This window comes from Sinocyclocheilus rhinocerous, unplaced genomic scaffold (genome assembly GCF_001515625.1).
Source record: "Sinocyclocheilus rhinocerous isolate Xijiao unplaced genomic scaffold, SAMN03320098_v1.1 scaffold525, whole genome shotgun sequence".
Taxonomy (NCBI): domain Eukaryota; kingdom Metazoa; phylum Chordata; class Actinopteri; order Cypriniformes; family Cyprinidae; genus Sinocyclocheilus; species Sinocyclocheilus rhinocerous.
Window position 1 is genome coordinate 117,186 of NW_015629037.1, and position 12,363 is coordinate 129,548.

General features: G+C 36.9%; 1 protein-coding gene across 3 annotated transcripts in view; it reads left to right on the top strand.

Annotated features, from left to right (window-relative positions):
* LOC107738589 (XK-related protein 8-like) overlaps positions 1–11,063 on the top strand; it is a 19,399-nt gene extending 8,336 nt beyond the window's left edge. Inside the window, exons 1-3 of one of the 3 annotated variants that reach the window (XM_016550354.1) lie at positions 3,541–4,809; positions 6,912–7,105; positions 9,889–11,063. In XM_016550354.1, the coding sequence (XP_016405840.1) occupies positions 4,502–4,809; positions 6,912–7,105; positions 9,889–10,625 (1,239 nt within the window). In that variant the 5' untranslated portion in view covers positions 3,541–4,501 and the 3' untranslated portion in view covers positions 10,626–11,063. Of the gene's footprint in view, positions 1–1,059; positions 1,156–3,540; positions 4,810–6,911; positions 7,106–9,888 lie in introns of those variants that run through there. The other 2 variants (XM_016550356.1, XM_016550355.1) reach the window with 2 other exon arrangements.
* Positions 11,064–12,363: the final 1,300 nt, after the last annotated feature.

The following is a 12,363-nucleotide window of genomic DNA, read 5'->3' on the forward strand; positions in this document are numbered from 1 at the left end:
TTGTTTTTCATGTCTGCGGGTTGAAGCGACCCCAATAACGTGATATTTAGCCCCTAAAACGCGAATTTTACCAGGGGAACTCCCCCCCCCCCTAAAAAAATGTGTATTTTATCCCCTGGAACGCAATTTTTATCGGGGGACCCCCCTCAAAACACGTTTGGGCTAGTTTTGAGTAGCAATTGGACGGGTTTTGTTTTGAAAACCTGGCAACCCTGATCATGGCCTCCTAACAATCCCTATATCTGCTGATTGGTTTCATCACTCTGTCTCCTCTCCACCAGTATGCTGGTGTGTGGTGGGCGTTCTGGCACAATATGGCTGCCGTCGCATCGTCACGTCACTTTAGAAATAATGCGCTTTGAGTGCCTAGAAAAGCGTTATATAAATGTAATGAATTATTATTATGAGTATTACTTATGTTTCTGTACTACTATTTTAGTATTATTTTATTTATATACTATTATAGTATTTATTAATATTTTGAATTAACTTTTGTTTTTAAATATTTATTTTTAGCTATATATTTAGTCCGTTTTAGTCATTTTAGTAATTAAACTTATTAAAAAATGTTCAGTTAGAAAATGTTCATTTTTTCATATAATATTTATATTTAATTTTATTAAGTTAAGTACACATCATTTCAAATAATCTTTACAGAAAATCGTCATTTTTATGTTTATAATATTGTAATATCTCCATGCCTTATAGTCACATTTTACTGATTAGAGCTGGGTGATAATATGGTGTACATATAATAATATGGTTATTATAATAATATAGTTAATATCGTTGCAATGATATAAGCAATCAAGCGGTTGCGAAATATCACCCTGCGTGAGAATATGTTTGTTCTCATACATGATATTCTCTGTATATATCTAACTTCATATAAAGAGCTGGGTGATCAGGTTCATTTCTGTTAACGTTATTGTGCAGTTCATGTTTTCACATTCCCTGCAATCTGTGACTCGGCATTAGAGTACCATTGATGTAAATGAAAGTAAAAGAAACACTATGTTAACACATGTAAAATATGACACTAATGTTTCTGTTCTGCAGATGTGAGTGTGGGCGCCTCCACTACCTCTATAGCCTGGATGGTGGTGGATTATCATCGGTCACTTCGTTCATTTCTGCCTGACAAGGACAAGCAAGGTTGGTTGTCATCTGTGGTCTACTTCTTCTGGAACCTCTTTCTGATTGGCCCACGTGTGGCTTCGGTTGCTCTCTTTGCCTCTGTGTTGCCATACTTCATCGCTGCTCACTTCCTGCTTCTGTGGCCCATCTTTGTGATATGGGCCTGGAGGCAGGGCACCGATTTCATGGACAGCCCAGCGGGGGAATGGCTCTACCGAGCCGCCATAGGGCTCATCTGGTACTTCAGCTGGTTTAACGTGGCTGAAGGAGACACCAGAGACAGGAGTCTGATCTACCACATGTTTATAATCACAGACACCAGCATCCTGTTGACCACATGGTGGTTGTACCGAGATGCAGAGATGACCCAGTCGTACGCCTTCAGTCTGATACTCTCCATCCCGCTTTGTTATGTCTTGGGCCTGTTGATAAAAGTTCTCTACTATTGCTGTTTTCACCCCAAACTGTGGTGGCCTGCAGATTTGGGAAAAGCTACATGTGATGTAACGGATGGAGTGGAGCCGCCTGTGGATGTTCAGGCCAACAGTGCTTCTGTTCACACCATTAACAAGAGGATGGGCCGACATGCTGCTAATTTCTACACAACAAACACCTCGTCTGCAGTTAAAACAAATGAATGTGAAACAACTAATGCATCAGTACTGTAAAAATCTATGCTATTTAGCTTGTTTTACTGTTACAGATATGTTATTATATTTGTAAATTCTTGTACATAGCGTTGTTACAAATGATGTTTTTGGATCATGTTACTGTTAATATGAAGTCTTTAAAGTCAAAATGAAAATTCTGTCATTAATTACTCACCCTCATGTCGTTTCAAACCCGTAAGACCTCCGTTCATCTTCGGAACACAAATTAAGATATTTTTGATGAAATCTGAGAGCTCTCTGACCCTCTATAGACAGCAATGATATTACCACGATCAACAAACAGAAACGTAGTAAGGACATCGGTAAAATAATCCATGTGACATCAGGGGTTCAACCGTAATTTTATGAAGCTACGAGAACACTATTTGTGCGCAAAGAAAACAATAATAACATAATTTATTCAGCAATTCTTCTCCCCGAGTTACCGTCTTCCGCCATTTTGGAGAGTACCCCAGAACATAATCAATGTAATCAGCGTTGTTTACGTTCAGTAGACAGCACGTGCATCTAACAATGAAAATTGTGCCATCATTAACTCACCCTCATGTTGTTCCAAACCTGTATGACTTTCTTTCCCTTGCAGAACAAAAAAGAAGATATTTTGAGAAATGTCTTATTGTTACCATCTTTCTTTAAAATATGTGTTCCACAGAGCAAAGAAATTTATAGAGGCTGAATTTTAACAACATCAAGATTAGTAAAAGGTGACACTAGATTTAAATTTTTGGGTGAACTATCCCTTGGTTCGGGACTGATCCCATTAGGATTTATTTTAAATTCAAAATTATTGGAATTTCCAATTATATTATCATTCCTTAAAGGGGTCATATGATGCGATTTAAATTTTTCCTTTCTCTTTGGAGTGTTACAAGCTCTTGGAGCATAAAGAAGATCTGCAAAGTTGAAAAGACTAAAGTCTCAAATCCAAAGAGATATTCTCTATAAAAGTTAAGAGTCAGCCACGCCTACCTAAAACGGCTCGTTCAGTATGTGGAAAATAATGTGTTTTTTGAACCTCAAACCGCATAAACATTTCATTACACCAAATACACAAAATAATGTTCTTTTTAGCAACACCATATGACCCCTTTAAATATTTCTTAACAAAAGTATGATGGTACTTCGGCTATTTACCTGTTAGAGACATTTTTTCCCAAAAAGATTGGATCCAAATGCACATAAACAGCCTATAATGCTATATTATTAGTCTCGCGTTATGTGAGTATTATACATTGTGAAATTCTTATAATCTGGACTGAACTGAAGGGGACTGTGAGTAAAGTTCATGTTTATGGTCTACACTTCCAATCTAATTTTCACTACATTAAATGACTCTCTGTTGTCAACACAAATGTTTGAGGAATTTTTAGAAGTTCATGTAGTATTGTAACATTACCCAATAGTGAATGTTCCCTTAGGTAAGTTATGTATTCAGTGTTTGAGGCTCGAGCTTCACTTTGATGTCATTTATACGGAAATGCCTGCCATAACCAGTCTGGAGATATTGGTTGGCTCTTTCAAACATGTGTCTTGTCATGCTATGTGGATGCAAACTAATACATCATGGGTTATGATGTTGCATCACTGTTCTGTTCAGCAATAAGGGCCTTTTTGACAGGTCTCCACTGAACGTTTTGTTGGTGTATTAAACTCAGCTAGACTATTCCGTGTCCTGTATTGTGCTTTCCTGTTTGTTTGCGCTCTTTGTTGTTTCCAAGTAACTATTGCCATGTGCTGCCTGTTGGGTTACTTGACAGCAGATTTTGTTTACAAGCTTGATGAGAAGCGCAGCTGAGAATGTTTTTTTCCAGCTACTGTAGGCTTAAGCAGCTTATGTCTGGCACTTCTGGTATTCCATTAGATCTCTTTTAGTGCATTTAATATGTGCCTGAGGCAAGCATCAATTTACATTAGGTTATGGCCGTTAAATTTAAGCATCGAACTTTGGTGCATAGCTTATTTCTGCCATGGACATAAATGAGACCCCATATTGTGCAGCTTATTGAGGATAGGTTTGATAATACTTCCCTAAAGACTTATTGATGATTTCTACCTGGTGGATGATAATGAGCAATAATAAAGAAGAAATACCATAGCATTAAATTGGAGGAGGGTTTTGAGATCAAGTCGTATAGAGACACAGGAGTGCCTCTTAGGCCAGTTAATAACCACTCAGAACACCCACTTTGCTTCAGGACTCAGCTTTTACATTTGAGTTTTATTGTGCAAAAGTGAACAGAAACATGTCAGATTTGCATTTGTACATTTTATGCATTTGGTGCGTTTTATGCAAAGTGAAGTGCATTGCATTCAAGGTACATTTTAGCAATTCGTTTTCATTTTTGGCTGAATCATTCCCTACCACTTGGGCTTTCTTTTTTTCAGAATATTGGATTTTAGATTTATAAATTAAACCTAGTGAGCAAATATTTGGCTTTTTCACTGATCTCTATTTTAGATCAGTGGGCATTTCCTACTTTGAACCAAAGCCAAGTAATGTTTAAGTGACATAACTCACTACATTCTGACACATGACTAATCATTAAAAGAGGTGACTTGGGAGGAGTTATGAGTGAGTCTAAAGTTTACTTTCTGTTTCAGATCATTTTAACAGTGTGTATGTATATATCCATGGCAAAAGGAGGTTTTTGTCTTTTTATTATCATGCTGTAAGGTTTCTCACACTGGGAATCATGGAGGAGAGCTTCCCGTTTCATTACACTTTATTGGAATACCTGTTTACTTTGGTGGGACTGTTATTGTTCCTGCTGGATATAGCGCTGGACATTTGGACTGTTGTGTCATTTTATCAGGATGGGGCCTATGTGTATATGGCAGTGATGATCTTTCTGCTGCTGGGCTCTTCGGTGTTGTTACAGGTGTTCAGCTGGCTCTGGTACTCTGATTCCCTGGAGAAGATTGAGACTAAGGTGGAGACATTTGCAAAGAGGCATTTATTGATCAAACCATTCCACTTCCTGCAGCTCGGAGTCTACCTCAGGTCTGTGACAGATTTGCTTCTCTGTTTTCCTTGAATACTCTTGTGAAAAATAATACACAATAACTAGATGCATATGGTTTGTTGATCAAAACTGATGAGTTGATTCACAGTGAAACTGTCAAACTCTTCACAACTTCTAAACATTCTTTCATTGTGTGAGCCATCACATGCAAAATGATCCATTCAATTATCAAAATCTGTCAGACGTGTGTCTAATATATTCCATAAATATCTGACATGGAATGGTTTTAATATCTGCTAAGTTGGCAAATTGCTTGCCATTAGGGTTGAAAAGGGGCAGAAAATTTCCAAAATGTTTGGAAGCTTTCCAGGATTTTTGGAAACTTTTGGAAATATGAAGTACATTTCCGTGGGAAAATAATCCGGAAATTTACCAGAAAATGTCCACCCCTTTGCAACCCTACTTGCCATTGTAATGAAATAGAATCACAGTCTTGCCAATCAGCCAAGTTTGGAAGCATATATTACTATATATACTACCATTTTTGAACAACGAGGAATGTCACAACCCTAAACAGCAGCAGCTATACATATATATTTATACAATACATTTATCTGTAGAAATGTGGTACAGTGGTACATGTACACTGACAATTCACAGATGCTTGTTGTGGAAGAGCAGTAGGTAGATATGAAGAATGTGTGGTGTTGGTGTATGGGTACAACAATAAAGTGTGTAAAATGAATATGCAATGGTGAATAGTTTACATATAACACATTTCTACAAAAAATGTACTGTATGAATAAAAATTTTCTTTTTGTGTACTACAGTATTGATTTTTCCCAATATATTTTTATGTACTGTTGAAATATGTCATGTAAAATGCTAAGTGATACACAAACAAAAGTGACATTCTTTATAGTATAGAAAGCAGTCTGTCAACATAGAAGTAGAAAAAAATTGCATATAACAAATCTGAAATGAAATTGCATATAACATTTCTATGGTCAAAAAAAAAATCTGGTTTTTATTTTGGTGGCATTGGTCAAGTCACTAACACAATAACTAGGTTTTGAAGCATGAATTAAATATTTTGGATGAGTTAGTACATTTTGCAGACATGCAATCATGTTCTGATGTTACAGAAACAGTTGTGACAAATACAATTACAGCTTAAAGAATGTTGAGACCGTTTCAAAAAATGTGCCAAAGCAATTGAAAAAAAAAAAAAAAAAAAAAAGTAAATGTAATTATTTGAACTAGAGCACTTTTTGGCCCACTAAGTCTTTATTTGTATTTGAAATATGGCTAACCTTTAAGATTTGAATTATTTTACAATGCAAGTGCGCATTCAGTACAATTAAGCACACTTCTATTTCACAAGAGTAATGCTAAATGAGATAAATTTATGAGCACTTAAAGGCATCGTTCACCCAAACTCTGTCATCAGTTACTCATTACTTACTTTCTAAACTCTTTTGTTCATCTTCGAAGCACAAATGATGATATTTTTAATGAAACCTTTCACCCAAAACTTTGATACATCAGTATGTTCATAAAGACATTGTAAACATAATCTATATGAATTAAGGAGTTTAATCAATTCTTTCTTAAGAGACACAATCACTGTATATGATGAACAGATTGAATTTAGGCTTTTATTCACATATCAACTTTGATCAATATGCGTAGTTATAATCAAATATGGCAATTGGAAGCTCAAATATGCATGCTTGATGTAGGAGAACCAATGAGTTTTCTTCTCTTGTGTCACACAAACATGTTTCATTTTTGTTCTCGTATCCAAAAAATAAATAAAATCATTTGTATTTCAAAGACTCTTCGTATTTCATGACACTTGTGGGTTTGGAATGGCATGAGGGTGAGCAAATGATGGTGGAACTTTTATTTTTTGGTGAACTGTCCCTTCAATATCAACATGAATTCAAAATTAAATAGAGCTATTTTCCTTATCCCTAGTGCGAACAACTAAATTTGAGTTATCATTTAAGAACAAACTCAACAGATGTGATTGAGAACTGGTATAGGAACAGGACTCAAACTGTTTCCACGTCTAAATAAACTGTGGCCTCTGTTGTTTATTGATTTTTTTTGTTGTATCGTCACCTTGTGTTCACAGGTATGCTGGGGTGATAGAGATTTCCACAACACATTTTCTTCGGCACACTAACAGTTTCACAGAGGGTGTAGCTGTGTACCTGAACCATGATCTTCAGATGCTTCGTCTATTTGAGACATTTTCTGAAAGCGCCCCACAACTCACACTCATGATGTCTATAATCCTACAGAGAGGAGAGCTGGAGCTTATTACAGGTCTGTCTCGGATCCAGAGCACCTACTTTTTTTTCAGATCATAATTCTTATGTGTCTCTAAACCACTTAAAGCGATAATTAACCCATAATGGAAAATTCTGTCATCAATTGACTATCTTTGTGAGTCATTTAGTTTATTCACTCAACCAATTCATTCCAAACATCGAACAATGGCACCCCTGTGTTGCTCAGAATCTCTAGTGATGGAGAAATAAAGCTTTTCAGAACTTTGAATTAATTGAAGCTTCACAAAATGATTCACTTTTTCGAAGCAGCTGAAACACCACTCAAAAATTCAGCTGAAACGTACAACTTTTTAACCAGTTTCAAATGTTTTATTGATAGTACAATCTATTAAATGCAATTAACAAATCATACAATACCATATGTTATAATCATAAAACCATATATTATATCTTTATAATATTATTATATAGAAAGTTCTGTCATGAAACTCTAGATGGTGCAGGCCAATCTCATATAATTACATCATTATTCACATGGCGCAACCGATTGGTTTCTTTTCGCATCAGCAGCCAATGAGCTCGCTGCTCAACATTCAAATACTTGGATAGTGCTTGCTGTAGCAGTTGCAGCGCAGTTAAAAGGATAGTTCACCCAAAAATAAAAATTTGATGTTTATCTCCTTACCCCCAGGGCATCCAAGATGTAGGTGACTTTGTTTCTTCAGTAGAACACAAACGAAGATTTTTTACTCAAACCGTTGCAGTCTGTCAGTCAGGTTTAATTTGGTTTTGTTTGTGTATGTTTTTTTTTTTTTACTCTCAAAGCTGTGATTCCCATTCACTTCCATTATAAGACTGACAGACTGCAACGCTACGGTTTGAGTTAAAAATCTTCGTTTGTGTTCTATTGAAGAAACAAAGTCACCTACATCTTGGATGCCCTGGGGCTAAGCAGATAAACATCACATTTTAATTTTTGGGTGAACTATCCCTTTAAGAAACCCTCCACCTCCCCCAGCTCCACCTGTATAGATCTGCTACAGGGTAATTTCATGTATGTTATATATGTGGGTTATTTCATATGTTAAATGTACAGCAGCAGTATTTCCTACATGACTGTGGATGTATTGGCAGTAGCAAGTCTGGGTTCTTATTCTGCCACAGCAGTGTTGCACATCTATTCCGCCAAGACCAAACACATTAACATTGCCATGTATATTAGAGGTCTGCGCGGGACTGTTTTTTTTTAGTCCAGCTCCCGCAAGGTTCTATTTCCAGGTTCTATTCAATTTTCTTCCTGACCCGACCGTTCCCGTTAGATCTCGTTTCCAGAATCTCACATTTAAATTTCCGCTACTGAAAGAAAGAGAGAGAGGCTGACAAATAATAGTGTAGTCTGCACAAAATTGTATGTTATTTTATTAGTCTTGTCAAGAGTCTTGAATTTATTGAGTTTGACTTGAATTTATATGAATTCTCTTAAGACACAAAATTCGTTTAATATTTTATGCAACAGAGTAGGAAAAAATGTGTCAGAGAAAATAAAAATGTTGTACAAAAATTGTATTTATTTTTATTCGTCTTGTCAGGATACAATTCGTTTAACATTGACAACACAATAGGGAAAAAGTGTCGCAGAGAGAAAAAAAATATATAGGTTGTACAAAAATAGCCTATTAGCTATTTTTATTCGTCTTGTCAGGATACAATTCGTTTAACATTGACAACACAATAGGGAAAAAGTGTCGCAGAGAGAAAAAAAATATATAGGTTGTACAAAAATAGCCTATTAGCTATTTTTATTCGTCTTGTCAGGATACAATTCGTTTAACATTGACAACACAATAGGGAAAAAGTGTCGCAGAGAGAAAAAAAATATATAGGTTGTACAAAAATAGCCTATTAGCTATTTTTATTCGTCTTGTCAAAATACTAAATTCGTTTGACATTTTTCTGTTAACATAGTAGAAAAAAAAAAAACGACATCTTTCATTTAAAATTATAAGCAAAATATAAACAAAACCGAGCTGAACGTCCTTCAAGGACAGCGCATCCACACTTTGCTCCATCCTTATTCTGCTCTGTCACTCATCGACAACCTGCCTGTTCTGTCTGAGGGCCATATATTTACCACCGGTACCGCCTGCTCTGAGCATCGTTATGCACATGCTGCACAGTCCACGCAAATAAAACGTGTGACGTTTAAAGCATGCGTGCAGCGCGTGCATAACAGTCCTGAGCACAAGCTGTACCGGTGGTCAATAAGAATAAAGCGCAGATGCTGTTCTAAATGGACATCGGGAACGGGATATTGTTAGACCGCCCGCTCCCGTTCAAATTACACCAGAAGTACCGACCGCTACCGCATTTTATTCGGGAATTTAATCCTGCGGCGCAAAAAATCTGGTCGGGTCCCGCGGTTCCCACGGGAGAGCCGCAGGAATGCAGACCTCTAATGTATATTACCATGATAAACTCTCCAAGAGTTGTCATGACAGAAATTAATTTGTAGGGCTTGTTTTGTTTGTTTTATAGAGAGCTTGGTTAATCAGAACAATAAGACTAATAACTCTTAAAACTGTAAAAAATGTGTTATGAAAAATGGCTACAATTAAAACTGATCTGAGATCAGGTGAAATATAAACACTCCGAATCACTGGTTCAAAACAAATGATTCATTTCAATTGAATCAAAGGTTTCAAAGCTTCACAAAGCAGAGTTTCGAAAGCACCCATCGCTAGCTGTGATTATTCTGAAGGACAGCACTATTGCAACATGTGATATTGTTTTATAACATGCAATGGTTTTTTGTTTCAGGTTTAAAAATCCTCACATCAGCTGCTGCAATTGCCAGTAGCGTTGCTATGTACCACCGCTGCATGCGTGCCTTTCTTCCTGAAAAACACAAGATGAGTTGGATCTCCACTGGCGTCTACTTCCTGTGGAACTTGTTGGTGATTATTCCCCGTGTAACTGCTCTGGCACTCTTCTGCAGTGTATTGCCATGCTACATCATAGCTCACTTTCTGTCCCTGTGGATGCTGCTGGTTTTAGTGGCCTGGAGCCAGAAAACAGATTACATGGAACATCGTGGTTGGGAATGGCTCTACAGAGCTGCTGTTGGACTCATCTGGTACTTCTGCTGGTTTAACATATCAACAGGAAGCATCAAATTAAAGATGGCTCTCTATTATAGTTTCATGGCTTTGGACACAGTGATGCTGCTGGGCTTCTGGTGCTGGAAGGTGTTTGAGTATGCAGGCTGCTGGAGCTCCTTAAATCCTTATGTGGTGATCCCGACACTACTAGGCTTGTACGTCATTGGAATACTAGTGAAAATTATATATTACAGATGGTTTCATCCCAACGGTGATAGAGAGAAAATCACTGAACCCACTGAAGAAGGGCAGTTAAGACGAGCGGCAGCATGTTATGACATGGAGACAGACTTGAGGCAAAGGGATTCACTTCATGCTACAGCTGCAGCTCCTGCTCAACCTTTCACTGGAGTTCCCAATAGACATAGGAAAATGGCTGCTAATTTCTACTCTTAGTTCTTGGTTCTACTTTAAAAAAGACTCTTCCCCTATCCCCCCTAATTTCATCATAATTTATTAAAATTCATGTTTTATTTATAAAATGTATTTATAATCTATTTTTCTACACAGAATAACTCCTTTTTGTACAAAATTGTTTGGTTAAAATTGCATCTTAAATTATGTGAACATAATATATTTAATCTTTCTGAAAAAATACAAAATGTTCTCATCTCTTTAAACAGTGATCTAGTTTCTGTTGTGTAAATAGAATGAATAATATATGTTTTCTTTTGTTTGACCCATTCCTGTTAGTAACATGCTTTTAGTTTTTTTAAATGTTTAAGAGAGCAAGATGGGTAAATGAACTGTTTCGGACTATTGGCGTGCAAAGGGCACTGTAAAAAAATAATTAAAATAAAATAATAAGCACAACACAGGTAAAATGAAGAGCTAAGGTGCTGTCTTTAATTACTCAGTAAAGACCAGGGATCTCCAACCCTGCTCCTGTACCTTCCTGCAGACTTCAGTTCCAACCCTGCTTCAACACACCTGTCTGTAATTAAGTAGCCCTGACCACGTTGATTAGCTGGTTCAGGTGTGTTTGATTAGGGTTAGAGCTGAACTCTGCAGTATGGTAGCTCTCCAGGAGCAGTGCTGGGGAACCCTGTTAAAGACATTTGTTGATATAGCATATTGTTACAAAACTCGAAATGGGTGATGCCCCAAAAAGGAACATAGGAAAATAATTTTTCTATTCGGTATGCCGTTCCGAAATCTCATGATTTGGCCAAACCGGTTAGAAGTTATAAGCAGAAATGTCAATTTTTTAAAAATATCTTTTGACCAGTAAGTGGCGCTGTGCTGAAACTACTCTGGTCATGTTTGTTATAAAACATACCAAGTTTGGTCAGAATCCGCTAAAGCTTTCCAGAGATAAAGCCTCGTGTCCGTTTTTGCACAAACTTAATCAACTTTGTTAATGCATTTTTACGAACATGGTTTGGTATATCAAAAAGTTTTTGAGAATGCTCTGAAGATGATCTGAACCAATTTTGGTGAAAATTGGACAAACAGTCTGGGATGAGTGTGAAAAAAATCAATTCTTCAGAAAACTCAGAATTACATAAAAAATCCTGACCTGTAGAAATTCAATTTTTGGTATGCATTTGTTTCTGTATGAGCCAAGGAATCAGAGGGAGAAAAAAATTATTTAGCATTTAGACCTTACAGTTCAAAAGTTATTAGCAGAAACATGAGTGCAAATTTGGCCTGTTGGTAGAACAAGTAGGGTGGCCATATGAGCCATTTATACGGGACACGTCCTCGCCAGGATTTTTATATTGCCTAAAACATCCAAAGTAGTTTGACCTATAACATGCAGGTATTGAACATAATCGTGGCATGTGAGAAGGTGAGATCTACAGAGAACGATCAAAGCAATGCAAATACTTCCACGTGTTTGTTCGTTCGTTCGACTTGAAGCGACACTGCGCAGACGATCATTATGACACCAAAGTACCGCAAGAGCGAATTGAAAGCATAAGGAGCCGTCTGCTCTGCTCTCTATAGCTCTCGTGAATGTCATACAACGATCGACCTGCACAGTGCAAACAGCCAAAACCTGGATATTTTAGGCAATATAGAAATCCTGGCAAGGACGTGTCTTACTACAAAATTCGTTTTACTACAAAATTCGAAATGGTCCATGCTCAAGTTGGCTGACATAGTAAAATTGTGTGTCGTTTGATTCGGT